The sequence below is a fragment of the Dromiciops gliroides genome, chromosome 2 (assembly GCF_019393635.1).
Source record: "Dromiciops gliroides isolate mDroGli1 chromosome 2, mDroGli1.pri, whole genome shotgun sequence".
NCBI classification, from domain to species: Eukaryota; Metazoa; Chordata; class Mammalia; order Microbiotheria; family Microbiotheriidae; genus Dromiciops; species Dromiciops gliroides.
In genome coordinates, this window is record NC_057862.1 from 581,314,829 (window position 1) to 581,334,324 (window position 19,496).

General features: G+C 36.9%; 1 protein-coding gene across 2 annotated transcripts in view; it reads left to right on the forward strand.

The window, feature by feature from the left end:
• The window catches only part of SPRED2 (sprouty related EVH1 domain containing 2), a 180,884-nt gene that overhangs the window by 91,653 nt on the left and 69,735 nt on the right, over nucleotides 1–19,496 (forward strand). Inside the window, exon 1 of one of the 2 annotated variants that reach the window (XM_043987884.1) lies at nucleotides 18,306–18,415. The exons of the other annotated variant lie outside the window; for it this stretch is intronic. Coding sequence (XP_043843819.1) covers nucleotides 18,399–18,415 — 17 coding nt within the window. The 5' untranslated portion in view covers nucleotides 18,306–18,398. Of the gene's footprint in view, nucleotides 1–18,305; nucleotides 18,416–19,496 lie in introns of those variants that run through there. 2 annotated transcript variants of the gene reach the window in all.

Here is a 19,496-nt window from a genome sequence, read left to right on the forward strand (position 1 = left end):
TGTACACCTTGTACATCTCTTCTATTAAGCCAATCAAGATTTGGAGCATGAACGTTCTGAGGATGTTCCAAAGATTCCAGCCCAATTTTGACTTTTAAGTAAGGACTTTGAGTTTTATAAAGGAATTTCCAGTAAATTGAGACCCATACTTCATGACCTTATTTTCTATGAAGCCCAAATAATTGCGTCTTAGTTTTTCTCAGTGAGGAACTGCTTTTGTTTTTCTCAAAGGTGTATAACCATTTACTCTAGCTGTGTTTATTTTGTTCATGCAAATGGTATTTCATTTTATGCACTCAAAATTGCCTGGTTTGTCTTTTATTCTAATGATGATGATGATAACTAGCATTTATATATAACGCTTTAAGGTTTGCAAAGTGTTTTACAAACATTATTGGTGCTGTTATTATTGTCATTTTACAAATGAAGAAACTGAGACACAGAGAGGTTGAGTGAAAAATTATATCTTTGCATACATTATGGGGAGGAGGATATTGCTGAGAGTGAAACTGCCAACTGTACCCTTTTGTAACTAGGACCCCCTTCTAGCCTTGGAGAGGAACTGCAGTAGCAGCAGCCAATATATGGATTTACAAGGAAGGACTTTGAGAGCTTTTGGCAGGTCAGGATCTTTTAGTTGAAGGAGTGGGAGGAGAAGGGCAGGTTTTCCTAAATTTAACAGTATGTCTGGATGTTGAGCTTTTGATAGAGCTCAAAGTTTAGGGGCCAGCACAGAAATGAATCTAGCCATTTAGTTAACACCATAACCTTTGCTATTATGTAAATTATTCATCCTGGAAGATCTGACTTGTAGAGATGATAGAAACATTCCTGTTCAGCTCAAATTGATTTATTTTTCAGAAACTAAATATATCTATTTATGCCTGATTTCAGAGTTCAGCTTGTTTGTTAGCTAATGAAATAGCATTTACTAAGCTCCTTCTATTATCAAGCACTCCTAGTTAATGGTAATACAGAGACAAAAATGAAACAGTTCCTGCTCACGGGTAACTTACATTCTATAAGAGGAGACACATAGTCGCCTGGAAGTGTATACAAAACAAGGATATAGAACATTTTTTCTTTTTAAAATCATAAAAGTATTTTATTATTTTCCAGTTACATGCAAAGATAGTTTTCAACATTTGTTTTCATAAGATTTTTAGTTCCAAATTTTTCTCTTTCCCTTCCTTCCCCAAGATAGAAAGCAATCTGATATAGGTTATATATGTACAATCACATTAAACATATTTCTGCATTAGTCATGTTATGAAAGAAGAATCAGAACAAAAGAGGAAAACCTCAAAAAACAATCTGCATTCAGAATCCACAGTTCTTTTTTTTTCTGGATGTGAAGAACATTTTCCATCATGAGTTCTTTGGAATTGTCTTGGATCATTGCACTGCTGAAAAGAGCCAAGTCTGTCACAGTTGATCATCACACAATGTTGCTGTTACTGTGTACGATATTCCCCTGGTTCTGCTCACTTCATTCAGCATCAGTCCACTTAAGTCTTTCCAGGTTTTTCTGAAATCTTCCTGCTCATCATTTCTTATAGTACAATAGTATTCTGTTACATTCATATGTCACAACTTGTTCAGCCTTTCCCCAATTGGTAGGCATCCCCTCAATTTCCAATTCTTTGCCACCACAAAGAGAGCTGCTATAAATATTTTTGTACGTGTGGGTCCTTTTCCCTTTTTTATGATCTCTTTGGGATACAGACCTAGTAATGGTATTAGAACATTTTTTTCAAAAGGCAGTTTGCACTTAACCCCCATTGCCCCACACAAAACAAAAACAAAACAAAAAGGCAGTTTGGAGGGAAGCACTAGCAGCTGTTATGGGGTCAAGTAAGGCTCTTGTAAAAGGTGATATTTGACTTAAGCTTTAAAGGAAAATAGAAATTCTAAGAAGTGGAGGTTAGGATGAAGTGCATTGTAGGTATAAGGGAAAGCCTATGCAAGAGCACAGGTGGGATGTGGAATGCCATGAGGGAGGAAATGCAATAAAGTGGTTACACCTTGGAATGATATGCCAGGGAAGGGTAGGTTGAAACCAGATTGTGAAGGAGGAGGAGTTTGTATTTTATACTAAATTCAGTAAGGATGCATTTGAATTCTTTGGGAGAGACTGGGGAGAGACTTGAGGCATGGGATAAATTAGGAAGCTATTGCAATAGTCTGTGTGATAAATGAAGAGGATGTGTACTAAGCTGTGTAGGCTGAGAGAAAGGAGCAAACATGATAGGTATTGAGAGATAAAATCAACACAACTTGGCAACTGATTGGCTGAGCGGGGAGAGAGAGAGAGGAGCAGAGAATGATTCCATGGCTGCAACTTTGGGTGACTGGAATTAGGATGTTGCCTTGAAAAAAAATAGGAAAGTCCAGAAAAGGGGGGGGTAGGTTTTAGGGTTAAAAAACAAAACAAAAATGAGGAATATTTTGGGTATTTTTTATTTCAGATGTCAATGGGATATTCAGGTGAAGATATCCTGAAGTCAGTGATGAAAGTCTATCTACCTGAGTACCGTCTCAGGAGAAAGACTAAATCTCGATATATGGATTGTGACTCATCTGCCTAGAGATGATCATTTCAAATTGAAAAGATCACCTAGAGAGGAGGGACCATGTATTGGGTATGCTGACAGAGTGGGGTATGAATGATTATTCAGCAAAGTAGATAGGAGAAAGAAGCAAGAGAGTGCTATGTCAGGAAAATCTTGAAAAGAAAGAATGTCCAGAATACAAATGCTGCAGAGAATGGGAGTCAGGAGTCCTTTCTAGAGCTACTGGCTAACTGAATGATCTTGGACACATTCAATTCCTCATCTGTAAAACAAGAGAGTTGAATGAGAATGGTATCCAAGATCCTAATGAAATATAAAAATTCCGTTACAATTAAAGTTTTGTAAGGTTTAAATATTAAATATTAAGGACAAACATTCATTCTTTTATCTGCTTTAAAAGTTGATAGCTTGGGGACAAAACTTAAATAGAAATATCTTTGCATGTGCAAGTATCTTCCTTTTGGAAGGCATAAAGAAGTAGGCGGGGGGGGGGGCGGGGAATGTTCTCTTGTATATCATTTAAACAGGGATCAAAGATAAAAATTAAGTGACTGTTTCGTGGTCTTTCATGGCAGAAACTACTGTGGGGTCTGAGGCATGAGGAATATCACAGATGAGACACTCTTAGAAAAAAGGCTGTCTGTTCTTTCCCATAAGTCAGCTCCCTTTGTATTTCAGTGACGTATGTTGAATTATGTTGTTTTTTTTTTTTAAGAGAGTGGATTATTTTATTCTTAATCTGATTTCTTATAACGAACTGCATATGTTAAGTGTAAGAATGGTAAAAACAGATCTACAGATTATATAGATTTTTTTAAGACTGTCTCCCAACTATCTCAACTCTCCAAATATGAATAGAACAGGTGAGTCTGTTATTGATGTTGGTTATTCCTGTTCATCTGTTGAATGTTTGATGTGCAGCCCAAGGTCTCATTTATGTAGGAAATAGAATAGCTTCCTGGGAGTCAGTGGAAATTTACCTGAAGATCCCACATGTACTGTTGTTACCCTAGTGGATTTAAGATGTCATTGATGTGGCTATTCCAACCAGTGATGTAGATTTCCTTCCCCCTTCCTGTGCCACTCTTGTCTGTGTCCTTCCTGAAGTTTGCCACAGGGGCATCCAATCCTGTGTTCTTTTTTAATCCTAAATTTCTTTGTTATTGCATATTTCCTTCCTTGTTTGTAACATGTTGCAGCTTCTTGGGGCTTACTATACGCTCTTCATTGCCTTTTGGTGGATCTTCAACTTTATGGTCATTAGTAAAGTCATTCTACTCAGGGTGCGCTGATGATGCTGATTTTTTTTGAAGTCCTGAGTCCTTTTTCAGGTATTTTTTCAAGTATAATTAGTAAAGTGCTATGATCATGATAATGTTGATAATGCTAGCTAACATTCATATAGCATTGCATAATTCTTCAAAGTGCTTTTCTTACCACTGAGTTAGGATAAAATACTGTTATTCCCATTTTGCAGATGAGGACACTGAGCTTAATTGACCCAATATCACATGGCTAGTAAATGGTGAAGGTGGCTTTTTCTTGTTATACCAGACTGCCATTTGCTTACCATTAAAAGCTGAACTCAGAGCTAATGTTGACATTAGCAATGGCCCTTGACCAGTGTTTATTTAGGAAGAAAAGTCAGCATTAGTAGTATTTGGATAAAATCAACATGAAGGAGGGTCAGGAATAGAGCTTTCTTCTCTTGCCTTGGGCCTGAACTGGTATATTTCACTGATTTCTGGGTCCCTTTCACACTTTTTTCCCTCCTCCCACTAGCAACTGTTTCTGTCTGTGAGTGGGCCTCTTTTTCTGCATCAGGAAACAATCCTATTTGCTGTCTTTTCTGGTAGTGATTTTAGTAGTGATATTTGGGTGGCCTTAGACATTCTGTGTTCACTAATTCATTGTTACAGTTGGGCCTAACCCCTTGCTCTTAGGGTTTGTTTGGATTCTTAGCTACTCTAACTGGAAAGTAGCCAGCTACTCTCAACACTAGCTAGTTTTAGAATTATGTATTCTAGCAAATGCAGTGGTTACAACTAGATTCTAAAGATGTGCAATCTCTTTGCACAGATCAATAATTAAAAATCTAATTGAAAGTAGACTTATCTTACAAAACGGAGTTACCCTCCCCCGCCCCCCCCCCCCACATTGAAGCCTCTCAGATACAGATTCCTAGTTCTTCATATCATTCTTGTATTGCTAATCAGCCAAATTACCAATAGAGATAGGGTAATTCCTTCTCCAAAGACTCTACCCTTGATAAAATGACAGGCTTTTACAGACTTTTTTTCCTAGTGGTGTGTTCCAACTTCTCCCCCTGATTTTGTCCATTGTAATATATAGTAAGTCGAATTCCAGTAACATGCCCAACAAGTCTTTATACTTTGGGAAGTATACAAGTACAATTTTAAAGATAGCTGAAGTAAATTATCAGGCTTATTACTCAGCACAAATTATTGTTGTTTTTGTTGTTATAATTAATAGCAGTAATACTGATGATCATAATACTGACATATAACATTGGGAAGTATGAAAAGCATATTATATATGTTTTACTAGGTAAGCCTATATATACTGTAGGTATTATGGTATTTAGGTGTCCCTGACTTTGTGACTCTGTCACTCCCTAGTTGTGGGTCACAGACTGAGGGTGGACTAAGGATGAGGCCCTTAGAATGTATATAGAGTGAAGAGCAAGTTCAGAAACAAATAGTACCTTCCTAGCTTTAACCCCAGAAATAGTTGGTCGTGGTTGGGTCCTCAGTTTCAGTCTGAAATCTATAGAGGAATAAGCAGGAAAGGACAGGAATCCCAGACCAAAAGGAAACCTACAGTTCTGTTTCTTTGAACCTGCAGAGTTTTAAAAGTCTTAACAGCAATCTGCTTGAACTTCAGGCAATCAATGGTAAGCCCACAGGTATGCTGCCCAGACCCAAACAGGCCAAGAACTTGCAGAACACAAACCAGGAAAGCAATGATCAGAATTTGTACCCAATCAGACCATTTTGGGAGCAATGAAAACTTGTAGGTCCCCAACTTGCAATCCAGGAATAACATAACACTCAGTGTCCCAGGACAAGAGCAGAAGGACACAAGAGGGTAAGATTAACCCATGCATTCCTTCCAGAAATAAACAGAACATGCCCCTGATGTAAAGTCTATAGTCAGGAAGTAGGCTGGAAGAATAAGGAAACAGAAAACTCCACCATAGAGCACTATTATGATGACAGAGATGTTTAATACATAAACCCACAAGAAGAGAATGACTACAAAATATCTTCAAGGGCTCAGAGAAAACCATAGATAGAGCATAGATTCAACTACAACTCCTAGAGGAAATGAAGCAAGAGATTTTTGTTTTGTTTTAAGGCCAAAAAAATATTTAAGAAACTAAATGAGAATACTAGAGGGAAAGGTGCAAAAAGAAATGAGAGCTATGTAAGAAAGAGAATTTACATCTTGAGAGAAGTGGTACAAAACCACATCCCTGAAAATTCAAATGAATCAAGAAGCTATTGATCCCCTGAGACATAGAAACAAGAAATATTAAACAAAGTCAAAAGACTTGGGGGTTATGGGGGAAGAATAGAAGAAGATGTAAGATACTTCATAGGATAAATAACTGACTTGGAAAATAGATTGAGAAGAGATAAGTTGAGAATCATTGAACTACCTGAAAGCCAAGACCCTCTCTTCAAAAAATAAGAGCCTTGATAGCAATATTTTGTGAAATCATAGAAGAAAACTGCCTAGACCTCTAGAATCAGAGGGCAAAGGTGAAAGTATCTATCAGTCACCTCCCGAAAGAAATTCCAAAATGGAAACTCCTAGGAATATTTTAGTCCAAAACCATAGCCTGCATGTAAAAAAAAAAGTACTGCAAGAAGCCCAGAAGACAAAATTCAAAAACTAAGAAGCCACAGTCAGGATCACACAAGATTTATCTGCCACTTCCATTTAGGAGCAAAAAGTTTGGAATAATTCCTGAAAACAAAGGATATATGTATAGAAATGAGAATAACATATCCTAGAAAACTAAGTAAAATCTTATAGGGGGAACAAGGGGAGCTTAAATGAAATAAAATTCCAAGCATTCCTGATGGGAAGACAAGAACTGAATAGAAACTCTGAAACACAAACATAGGAGTCAAGAGAAAGATAAAAAGATAAACTTGGGAGAAAAACAATCAAAAGTGATTAAACAAGGATAAACTGGCTGTATTTCAGTGCAGAGAGATTTTACACACACACACACACACACACACACACACACACACACACACTCCATCAGAACTCTGCCCTCATAAGGGTTCATAGAATGAGTCTAAGTAGACAGAGGACTTGAGAATAAAATATTTTGATGATTTTAAAAGAAAAATGGAAAAGATGGGGAAGACGAATACACCAGAATAGAGGCAAAAGGTAAGAGGAAGGATAGAGAAAATTATCTCACATTACTGGTTTACATAAGCAGAAATCTATGTAAATAATAGAGAAGGAATAGGGGGAGGAAGGCAATGCTTGAACTACACTCTTATCTGAATTAGTCAAAGGAGTGAAGACTACCCACACATAGACTGAACAAGGAGACAAAGGAAAAGGGGATATAGGAAAAGGTTGAATAAGAGGAATGGCAGATTAAGGGGAGAAATTTGTCTCAAGCAAAACAAACTCTGCAGAGAGTGGATCTCAAAAAGGAGCTTAAAAGATAAAAAAAGAAAGTTTTAGGGCGATGAAAGAGAGAACAAGAATAGGTGTAAGGGAGCAAAAGCAAATTATACCAAACTTTGAGTGCTAAGCTTACTCCTCTTTCACCATTCTCTTCTTTATAAAGGTGGGGTGGGGGCGGCTAGATGGCACAGTGGATAGAGCACCAGCCCTGGAGTCAGGAGTACCTGAGTTCAAATCCGGCCTCAGACACTTAACACTTACTAGCTGTGTGACCCTGGGCAAGTCACTTAACCCCAATTGTCTCACTTAAAAATAAACAAACAAACAAATAAATAAATAAATAAAGGTGGGGTGGAAGACAAAGGGAAGGAAAAGTATAAGAGACTGATGGAGAAAAATTTGCAATTGACAGTCATAACTATGAGTAGGATGAACTTATCCACAAAATGGAAGAGGGTACTAAAATGAACTAAAAAGTAGAATCCAACATTATGTTGTTTACAAGAAATTAACTTGAAACAAAAAGATATACATAGAGTTAAAATAAGGAGCTGAAGCAAAGTTTATTGTACTTCAGCTGAAGTTTTAAAACGGGGGAGGGAAGGGCAATAATCATGAGCTCCAACAAAGCAGTAGCAATAGACTTAATTAAAAGAGGTCATAGAGAAAATAGCACTTTAATGAAAGGTACCATAGACAAAGAAATAATATCAGTATTGAAAGTATATTCAGGGGCAGCTAGGTGACACAATGGATAGAGCACTGGTCCTGGATTCAGGAGAACCTGAATTCAAAATTGGCCTCAGACACTTGACACTTACTAGCTGTGTGACCCTGAGCAAGTCACTTAGCCCTCATTGCCCTGACCCCCACCCCCCAAAGTATATTCATTAAATGGAATGGCATCTAAATAGTTAAACAAAAAAAATTAAACGAATTACAAGGAGAAATAAATATTAAAGTTATATTTGTGAAAGAACCTTAGTTTGCCCTCCCCAGACCTAGAGAGACCCAAACAAAAAAGAAATGAAGGACCTAAATAAAATTCTTAAAAGGTAAATCTGATAGAGCTTCAGAATATTTACAAAAATACAAAATGCTCAGATTAACAAAAAAAAAGAAAGAAAGAAATAGAAGAATTAACTAACCCAACCTCAGAAAAAGAAAATTTCAAAACCATAAGTGAATTCCCCAAACTAAAATCCCCAGGAACAGATGGATTTACAAGCGAATTCTATCAAATGTTTACAGAACAGTTAATTCTAATATTACATAAAACACTTCAAAAAATAAGAAAAGAAAAGGTCCTACCAGATTTCTTCTTTGATGCCTAAACCAGGGATAGTAAAAACAAAGAAAACTATAAGCCAATATCCCTAATGAATAATGTTGTAAAAAATTTAAATAAAATATTAGCATGGAGACCACCACAACAATATATCACAAAGATTATACACTGTTACCAGTTAGATTTCCAGCAGGAATTCAGGGCTCATTTAATATTAGGAAAACTATAAACATAATTGACCACATTAATAACAACCCCCCAAAATCATGTGATTATATTAACAGATTCAGAAGAAGCTTTTGATAAGATACAACACCCATTTCTGTTTTTAAAATATATTAAAAGGTATAGGAATAAAGTGATCTTTCCTATTATAAGTAGTTTCTATCTAAAACCAAGTGTCAGTATTATTTCTTGTTTGTTTTTTTGTTTGTTTGTTTGTTTTTGCAGGGCAGTGGGGGTTAAGTGACTTGCCCAAGGTCACACAGCTATTAAGTGTCAAGTGTCTGAGGCCGGATTTGAACTCAGGAACTCCTGAATTCAGGGCCGGTGCTTTATCCACTGCGCCACCTAGCCGCCCCCATCAGTATTATTTCTAATGATAATAAACTAAAGACTTTCCATCAACAGTTAAACAAGGAGGCCCATTATCACCATTACTATTCAACATAGTCCTAGAAATGCTGGCTATAATAGTAAGGGGGAAAAAAGAAATTGCAGGAATAAACAGGAAAAAAAAGAAACAAAATTATTGCTTTTTGAAGATTATGTGATTGTGTTCTTAGAGAATCCTACAAAGTCAACTGAAAAACTAATCAAAACAATTAACATCCACTAAGTTGTAGGATATAAAATAAATCCACATTATTGGCAGCATTTTTATTACCAACAAAATCCAATAGGAAGAGATAGAAGGAAAATTTCATTTAAAATACCTTGTCAAAAGAGTTCTACCAGTAGGGTGGTCCACATTCCTACTTATTTCCTTATATTGGGAGATCTCATGCTGCATTCACAGTCCTCACCCCCAAAGTACCCCCATAGTAGGTGAGAGAAGCTTAGAGTCAAATGTTAAATATGATCGACCAAGTCACCATATTCAGGGCATACACACACACTTAACAGAAAGAGTAAAATACATAGGAGTCTACCTGACAAGATATACACAGAAACTGTATAAACACAATTATAAAACATTTTAGACAAAGATCTTAATAACTGGAGAAATATTACTTTCTTTGGATAGGCTGAGCCGACATAATACTAATAGAAATATTACTTAAATTAATTTACTAATAGTAAGTGTCTGAGGCCACATTTGAACTCAGGAAGATGAATCTTCTTGACTCCAGGCCCAGCACTCTATCCATTGTGTTACCTAGCTGCCTGAGGTTGATCAGTGGGACATATTAGATATGCAGATGAGCAGAGTAGCCTAGAGTTGAATAAATTTTAAAATCCCAGATATTGGGGTAAGAACTCATTATTTTGAGTTTTACAAGTCTTTTTTTCCCCTTTTCTTCCCCAATAAATAGTGCTTTATTTTTTCCAATTACATGTAAAGATAGTTTTTAACGTTCATTTTTATAAAATTTTGAGTTCCAAATTTTTCTTCTTCACTCCCTTCCCTCCCCACTTCCCAAGACAACAAGCAATTTGATATGTTATACATGTACAATTATGTTAAACACTTTTCCACATTAGTCATGTTGTGAAAGAATAAAAAAAGGGAAAATCTTGAGAAAGAAAAAACATAAAACAAAACAAAACAAAAAAAGTGAAAATAGTATGCTTCGATCTGCATTCAAACCCCAGAGTTCTTTCACTAGATTTGGATAGCATTCTCTGTCATGAGTCTTTTGGAATTGTATTGCTGAGAAAAGCTAAGAATATCATAGTTGATCATTGCACAATGTTGCTGTTACTGTGTACAATGATAAACATATTTTTCAGTCTGGTAGAAGGTAGATATGTATGGACAAACATATCTCATACCAAATTTGTACATGTTAGACATTGAGTGACATCATAAACAAATAAGAACAACATGGAAGAAATTACTTACTACATCCCAAAATAGTAGAATGGTTCATGACCAAATAAGAGACAGAGAAAGTCACTGGAAATAAAATAAGAGTTTTTATCACATAAAATTTGAGTTTTTATATAAACAAAATGATTGGAAACTAAAATGAGAAGAGAAACAGGTAAATGGAAGAGGGATGGATCTTTGCAGCAAGTTTCTTTGATAAATAAAAGTCTCATTTCTAATGTATGTAAGGGGACTGATTCAGATTTACAAAGAGCTATTCCTCAATTGATAATGGTCAAAAGATAGGAACAGGCAGTTTTCAGAAGTAACCCAACCTATCAATTACCTTATGAAAAATGTTCTAAATCTCTAATAAGTAGAGAAACTCAAATTAAGATGACTCTTAATTCCATACATCCGTCAATTTGGCAGAGTTAACCAAAAAAAGAGGAAAATAACAAATTCTGGAGGGATTGTGGGAAAACAGGTGCATTAATGCACTATTAATGGAGCTCTGAACTGGTCTAGCAAATATCAAAAACATTTTGGAACCATGCCCACAAAACTCTTAAGCTGTGTATATGCTTTGACCTAGTGATACCAGTACTAGGTCTTTACTTCAACGGTTAAAGAATGAGGAAAAAGACCCATATGTACAAAAATATTTGACAGTTGGTGTTTTTTTTGGTGGGTTTTGGTGGTGTGGTGGTGGTGGTTGTGGTGGTGGTGGTAAAGAGTTGGAAACTGAAGGGATGCTGATCAATCAGAGAATGGTTGAACAAGTTATGGTATGTGAAGATGATGTTATACTATTGTACTGTAAGAAATAATGAAGGGAATGGTTCTATAGAAATTTGGGGAGAGTTTTATGAACTGATTCAGGGTGAAGTGAGCAGAACCAGGAGAATTCATGCAGTAGCAATGGTATTGTAAAGACAAACTATTTCAAAAAAAATTTCAGAATTATGACCAACCACAGTTCCAGATAATTCATGAAGAAACATGCTACCCACATCATGAGAGGTTGTGGACTCAGAGTACAGATCAAGACCTCTTTTTGGGGGGCGGGGGACATGGCTAATGTAGGAATCTGTTTTGCCTGACAATACATATAACAGGTTTATCAAGGATTGGTGAGGAAATGAAAGGGAGAGAAGGTAGATTCTCCATTTGAGAAAATTTTTTAATTAAAAATACTCAAATAGTTCTTACATGCATCTCATAGGGATCTTTTCATTAATCCTTCTAATGGTTGGCATCTATCCTCTTAGCAAATTCCCTTGAGCTCAGTTTTCTTTTGGATCAACTCACTTTGAATTCCTTTAGTGCTTTGTCCCTTCCTTTCCTATTCTAACCTGCCGTGCCTCCTCTTGAGCTGATTTTTTCCAACCCTTTCAGTCTTACTCAGCTCATCCTGGATTTTCTTCCATCTGTTCACATATAATTTTTGCAAACTCCTAGAATTCCCTTTTTTTCCTTGCAACTTCATCTTCTACCATCTTCCAAAACCACCTGCCACTTAGGAAACTCACTTAGAGAAGCTACACAAGTTACTATGCTAAAGAAACCTTCATTTGATGTTTTCAGTGTTTTAAGTTGGCTCACAGCACTTAGCATAATAGCCCATCAGAATTTAATTATAGTTCAGCTAACCTGGGTCCAGCAAGGATAAACACTCCTAAAATCCATTATCACTTTTCTGTAGAGAGTCATTCACCATTTGGTCCAAGGCTTTATAATAGATCATATACAGTATCATAATTGGAAGGAACCTCAGAAGCCATTTAATACAATTCCAACCCAAACAAGAATTGTTATAAAAATATTAAGTGAAATAAACCCCTTTCCATTTTCTTTCAAATCTTGTTAAAGTTAGCCACCTCTTGAGCTTTTCATGTCAACCTCGGCAAGTCACTTAACCTCTCTTGGCCTCAGTTTCCTCAACTGTTAGATAAAAAGGTTGATCTACATGACCTCTAAAGTCCTTAAGTCTATCAATCCTGTGGTGGAATCCATTCCCAATCAGCTCCCCTTGTTGTTTTGGCTCGGAAACAACCCTATTTCAGAAGCTGACCTGTGCCTGTCTATTACTGCATTTTTTTCAAGTATGCAAAAGCTTGCCAGCAAAGTCAACAAACTACCGTCAGAAAGTCACTATTCCTGAGTGTACCCCCAGAGTAAGCTGCTATTGAAACAGCTGCCTATTAAATAAAACATAGGACTGATGTTTTTTGGTTTTGTTTTTAAGGTTCATCCTTAACTGAAGACAGTAAACCATGTTTCTTTTGTTCAGATTTCTTCTTCCAGGGAAATAGCCCCGGGAGTTTCTTCACCTGCATTATCCATTACTGCTTGGTCAGAGAGTTAGCTGTAGATTCATTTTTCCAAAATAAATAAGCTTTTTCTGCCAAGAAAAATATGAAGCTTGGGGGGGGGGCGGCGGATATCTCAGGAACTGTAAGGGAAAGTTGCTTTTCCCCTAGCAGGACCTAGTCCTCATCTCTTGTTGATCTCGCTTAGCTTCTTTGCTCCATCCTTGGTTTCCATGGATTGCCTGGCTGCTTTATCCATCATAGATTTTGCTGTCTGGCACCTACCATGTTAATCTGCTTGCCTGCCTTCTCTACCTTTAAACTAAAGGCATTAACTTACTTGGTTTTAACATGATTCACAGATGTGGCCATGGAGGGGCTCAAGAGCAATGATCCAGTCAACCCGGAATTCGGGGTTCTGAAATGGGGTGGCTCTTGTGGAAGAGGTCAAGAAAGTTAATAAGCCCTAGAAACAAAAGCAGCCCCAGACTGGGCATGTTTCAGACACACTGCCACAAAGAAAGGATTTGTGTGTTTCTTTATATGTGTGGTATGGAAAATACTATTGGTTTCAGGTTTACTTTTCAGCCACATTTATATATAAGATATTAGATTTAGAGCCTGAAGGGAATTTCAGAAGACTAGTCAACTCTTTCGTTTTAGAGATGAGCAAACTCAAGCCTGGAAAAGTAAAAGGAATTGTTTAACCTTGGACAAGTAAGTAGCAGTCAAACCATAACCATCTTACTCCAAATCCATTGGAGACCAGTCTCCATTATTATCCCACTAAGCAGATATGAAACTGGCTAATGATCAGGCTAGCTGGCAAAATATAACTATTAAGCAGAAAAAGTACCAAGGACCCCAAACCACACTGGACAAAAGATGTGTTCCTCTTCTTCTGAACTGCTGACTTCCATTATACTGGATGTTTGGCTGGTGAACATAGCTGACATCTAGATTTGCTGACAAATCTTGACACTAAACAGGCTTTGGACTTTGGCCATAGTGTATACATTTGTGAGCAGATAATCTCTAAGGCAGCCATGCAGATTAACTCGGGCCAGATTTTCAAGAAACAGAATACCAACAAGCAAGTTTGAATCCCGCTTCATCGGGATGCTAATGGCTCCTGCTATCAGTCATTTCCAGGAAATTTGTAAGTTTATAAAGTGCTGGTAGCAAAAGAAGGAAAATCACGTAGACTCAAAGGCTAAAGGAATTTAGCTAGCCAGAAGGCCTTTGGTAGCCTTTCTCTTCCTATACCTGAGTGATGAACTAATGGAGAGAAGTCTGCGGCAGCCATACCTTCCACAAGTTGTGTCCCATAGACCAGAGTGTCAAACATCTGCTGAGGCCAGCAATGCTACTAAGAGCTCCAGAACAAGATTAAAATATAATTGAGAAATATGTAGTAAAATAAATAAAAATTTAAAAACCTAGAAAATGTTAATATGTGATTTTTCTGAGTCAATATGTGACTGACAGGGATGATCCCAGTTTCCATTTGATTTGTTTTTGTTTTGTTTTGTTTTGCAGGGCAATGAGGGTCAAGTGACTTGCCCAGGGTCACACAGCTAGTAAGTGTTAAGTGTCTGAGGCTGGATTTGAACTCAGTTACTCCTGATTCCAGGGCCGGTGCTCTATCCTCTGCACCACCTAGCTGCCCCTCCATTTGATTTGACACCCATTGCCACTGGGAGCTCCATCAGTGGAGCCAAACCCCAGATACATAAATATAGATATTGTAGGTGTAGCTCCTTTGGCTACTGTTTTTGGTACAGTTCACTGGTTAGGATTTTGTCCCTCCCATATGACAAAAGACATGAGGGCTGTCTGTTTTTTTCTATCTGGAGAAACTGATTAACCAAGACTGGACTCTTCTTAACTTAACTGGATTCTTCTTAAATGGCTTTAAACGCTTAAAGGACTTTCATACAGTTATTTAATATATGTATATATGTAATAAAGCAATTAATTCCCCAGTAATTTAGGGTCTAGTTTGAGCTAGAGATCTGATTTATAGACTATTTAGAAAAGAAATATGGCTTTAGTGCTTTTAAATACAAGGAGAGTAACTCATAGGAATCTGGGAGTTCATTTGATATTTAAACTCTTGCCAAATGGATGTTTTTGAGGTTATCAGTTTTAATTAATGAGATTGCATTGGAATTAGCATGTCATTTGATTGTAAATTGTTTTTCTCAAGTGGTTAAAATAACTGTTCTGTCAAATTTTGTTAGACTAGTTCCCTATGGCGTTATTTATTAATAACTTGTTAAATTGCATTACCTAAGTTCCTTTTGTTAGCAAAGGGTGAAGGAGCTTGTCCTCCAAACTCATGTTAATGAGATTTTATTGTATCATTATTCAGTGTATATGTATGTTTGTCACAGACATCTCCACTCTTTTGGAATCATCTCTGTGGGAAGTACCTTTGAACAGCGCTGTCTCAAGATTAGGATATTTTAGAGAAAAAAGGTGACTTGTTTGGGTTCTGTTGCATTGGGGTGGTCTGCCACCTTCTTTTATCCCTTTTCATTTCAGAACCTTCTCTAATGGGAAAAACAAATAGCTAGCCCATCATTCATTAAGTATTCATCGAGGCGGTGTATGAGGAACTGGGGATACAGTGACAAAAATGAGTTTCTACCCTCAGGGGACTTCCATTTTGGACTGCTGGAGAAGGGGACAGTATGCATGCATGTTTACAAATAACAATTGTCTATAAAGTAAAGATGAAGTCATTTCTTCACAGGGGAAGCCTCATACTCACAGCTCAAGGGATCAGGAACAGTGTCATGTAAGATAAGATAGCACAAAAGCTGACCTTTGAGAAACAATGAGTTCTAGTTTTTATATATACATGTCTGTGAAACATCTCATCAGAAATGCCCAATAGGCCATGAGAGGGTAGAGAGGGGGTGAAAGCATTTTATTAATTGGTAGACACTATGCAAAGAACTTTGGTGTTATTATCCCCAGAAACAGAGACAGAGGAACAGTGGGTTGTCCAAGGTCTCAGAGGCAGAGTTTGAACTCAGTTCTTTCTGACACCAGGCCCAGCACTCTCTAGTTAATGTACCAATCTAGCTGCCTGTTGGTGATACATACTAGAACTCAGTTTAAAAAAAAATTGAAGTCTGGATAAATAGATTTGAGAATCATCTGAAAGAGCTGAAAGTGGAACCTATGGGAACTGGTAAGATTACAAAGAGAAGGTGTATAGAGCCAAGAACAAAGGGTCAGATCCTTAGGGTACACCCAAGGTTTTGGAGGAAGGATATAGCTAATGATCCAAGCAGATTTATTTTGTTTATTTTATTAAGTCTGCAACCATTGATCTTTTGCATGGCACCTTGTCCAACATCCATATATGTACTACTCCAGGCTGAGGGTTGTTTTTTGTTTGTTTGGTTGGGTTTTTTTTGGTGAGGCAATTGGGGTTAAGTGACTTGCCCAGGGTCACACAGCTAGTAAGTGTTAAGTGTCTGAGGTCGGATTTGAACTCAGGTACTCCTGAATCCAGGGCCGGTGCATTATCCACTGTGCCATCTAGCTGCCCCCAGGCTGAGTTTTTAATAGAAGACTCCCAGATGTTTTAGGTAATACAAAAAATGACACACATTGCCATTGTTTTGTTTTGTTTTGTTTCTTCCAGTATAGAACATATATGCTGAATTAAATATTATTCTCCAAATTAATCTCATTGAGATGTTATAGGCTTATTTCAGCCAAATTAATAGTCAAACCAGTTAGTACTTCGTCTTGGAAATTGCCTTCAATGTACAGACCACATAGGAAAATCAGGCTTACTGTTTTAGTGTGTCTGTGTCTGTGTAACCTATCAGGCATTCTGCTAACCTATACTCCTAACAGTGCCTTTGTGTTTTCTTCATTACATTCATAATTGATACTCATCATGAAAACCCTAAGGTATTTCATGTCCCTTCCAGGTGTCAAAGACTAAGAAACTTTTTTTAAGACAATATATTGTTAGTGTTGAGTATACTGTTATTGCAAATTCTTTGAAATATAAAATATTTGTAAAGTATGTAAGTTTCTATTACCCGCTTTATCCCTCAGTCCTGCCCCATGCGGTAAATTGACTTCAAAGTACATTAAGGCAACGCTAACATTAGCCATGGTTGTTTAGGAAAGACCAAAACATAAGATCTCTTTCCTTTAGGTATGGCTATTTTCATTTGAGATGGTCAATCAGAAGAGATAAAATCGTAGCAGTAAATGTTTCCCAGTGATTTGGGTTTTTATCTTGATTATGGACCCTAAAATGTGTACCCCTTTTTTGCCTGTATAACTTTTATGTTAATTCATGGAGCACTTCCTTAGCCACATAAAGAAACTCAATGTATTCCTCTCGTGGTTCAAATGTGTTGGTATTAATGCTATGAATGAGGCTATGAATTGTGTGTTCATTAATAGCGAGAACAACCACCAAATTGTCACATAAGAAGTGAGTATAAAACATTTCTTTAGGGTTTTATAAAAGATGCAGCTGTTATAAACAACTTTAGGGCATTTATAACATAAATACCAAACAGTATGACTGAAAACAGGTTGCCAACTTTTTTCTAATTTAGGAAGCTAAACCCCTCCTAAAAGCACATCTTGTTGAGTCCTAGTTAAAAAAAGAATATTGATAACACAGGGCAGCTAAGTAGCACAGTGGATAGAGCGCTGGGCTTGAAGTCAGGAAGACCTGAGTTCAAATCCAACGTCAGATATTTATTGGTTGTGTGACCCTGGGCAAGTCACTTAATCCAGTTTACCTCAGTTTCCTTATCTGTCAAATGAGCTGGAAAAGGAAATGGCAAACCACTCCAGGATCTTTTCCAAGAAAACTCCAAATGGGGTCACAAAGAATCTGACACAACTGAACAGCAACAGCAACAATGATACCATTTGATGAGATGATTTCAAAGCAATTCTGGCTTGTGTAGTGTTGCTTTCTACACGAGTCTGATCAATGTTTCTAAGGGACACCTGGGTGTGCACTTACGTTTATTTAGTTCTGAAGCTGAAAGAGGTGAAATCTCTTGCAACTTTGAACACAGTTGGGGTAGAGGGGAGCAATTCATAGATATAGGTGTACAGTAGTCATTTCGGTCTTTCTTTGCGCTATGTGTTTTCTGAGGTACTTTCAACGCTCTCATCAATGACTGATCATTGCAACTTACAGGAATTTTTAAAAGAATATTCTAATTGGAAAAAGCATCAGTCAGCTGTCAAGCTTCCCAGCTTCCACTTTTGAGAGCAGGATGTTGAATGTGAGTAATGACACAACAGGCCTATAAAATGCAGAATAACCCTCTGATGACTCATCCTGTACAATGCAGTATATTTGTCAAGGAGACTGAATCATATATGGGGGAAACCACTTTTCAGGCAGCCAGCTGGTTCTCAGGTCAGCAAGAGACGATCCATTTTTATCAGAAGGTTTATAGTAGCAATAATGGTAAGACCGAGCACTCTGGCTGGAAAATGTAGAGGAAATGGCATCTCCCAGCAGGTATGTGCTTGGTATTTACATATATCTTATTTTGGCATTCTTTTCTGTTGCCTGTCTTCTCCATTTTCTGATCTTTTTTTTTTTTAAGGTTTTTTTAAAAAAGCAATTCTAATCATGGAAGGCTAATTCATTTAAAAAATATTTATATTTCTTCTGTATGCATGTATATGAAACTTCATCTATAGATGGAATCAGTCATTTTCTCCTCTTCCTTTTATAGAAAAAGAATTTTTTTCTATGTGGTCAAATGTGAAATATTTTCATATTTAGTTCCTCTCATGAAGTCTTGAGTTTAAAAGGGGGGGTTGTAAAAGTAGAACCCCTTTTGGTGGGTAATTTTGAGGTTATTGCATGAATAAAGGATGGTTGAGTTGAGGAAGGGGAGTTATTGGTAAACTACTGAGATCTATATAGAAAATTTCTTTTTTTCCTTTTGGAATTTTTTTTGAAGATGCATGACTTCATGCAGGAAACATTATAATAAATTAATGTTATATTTGCAAATCAAAATGTAGCCATGCTAAATTCATACAATTATTTTTTCATTGAGGCAGGGTGGTATAGTATTAGGTAGGGAGGAGTAAATATAACTTAGAAATGTCATGGATCATACTACCTAATCTCATGGTTAAGACTTCTTGCTGAAATGAAGGGCCTGCATTTTATTTTATTCCCCCCCCCCTTTTTTTTTGTATGAAAATCAAACCATGCTTAATCCACAGAATCCATGTACTTAAACATGCTAAGCATTCCATTATATGTTGACAGTCTATTCAGTGTCTCCCCATTTTAAAAATAAATGAATTTTTTGAGCCTTAGACATTACGGGCAGATGGCTATAGATAGAGCATGGCTTGTACTATTTATGTTTCTTTGGGCCGGCATGGCAAAGGGTCAAGACCTGTAACCCATCTATTCACTAATTCTCTAAAATCTAGAGTTTCTTTAATTGCATTTATAGGCACAGCCTTCTATTACTAGCAAAATATCAACTAGTTTTGAGGGTACCAAGCTTGAAAAATATACAGGCATTTTTCCATATCCTTTTCCCCCACGTGAAGCCTTCAGTAATGGTTTGTTT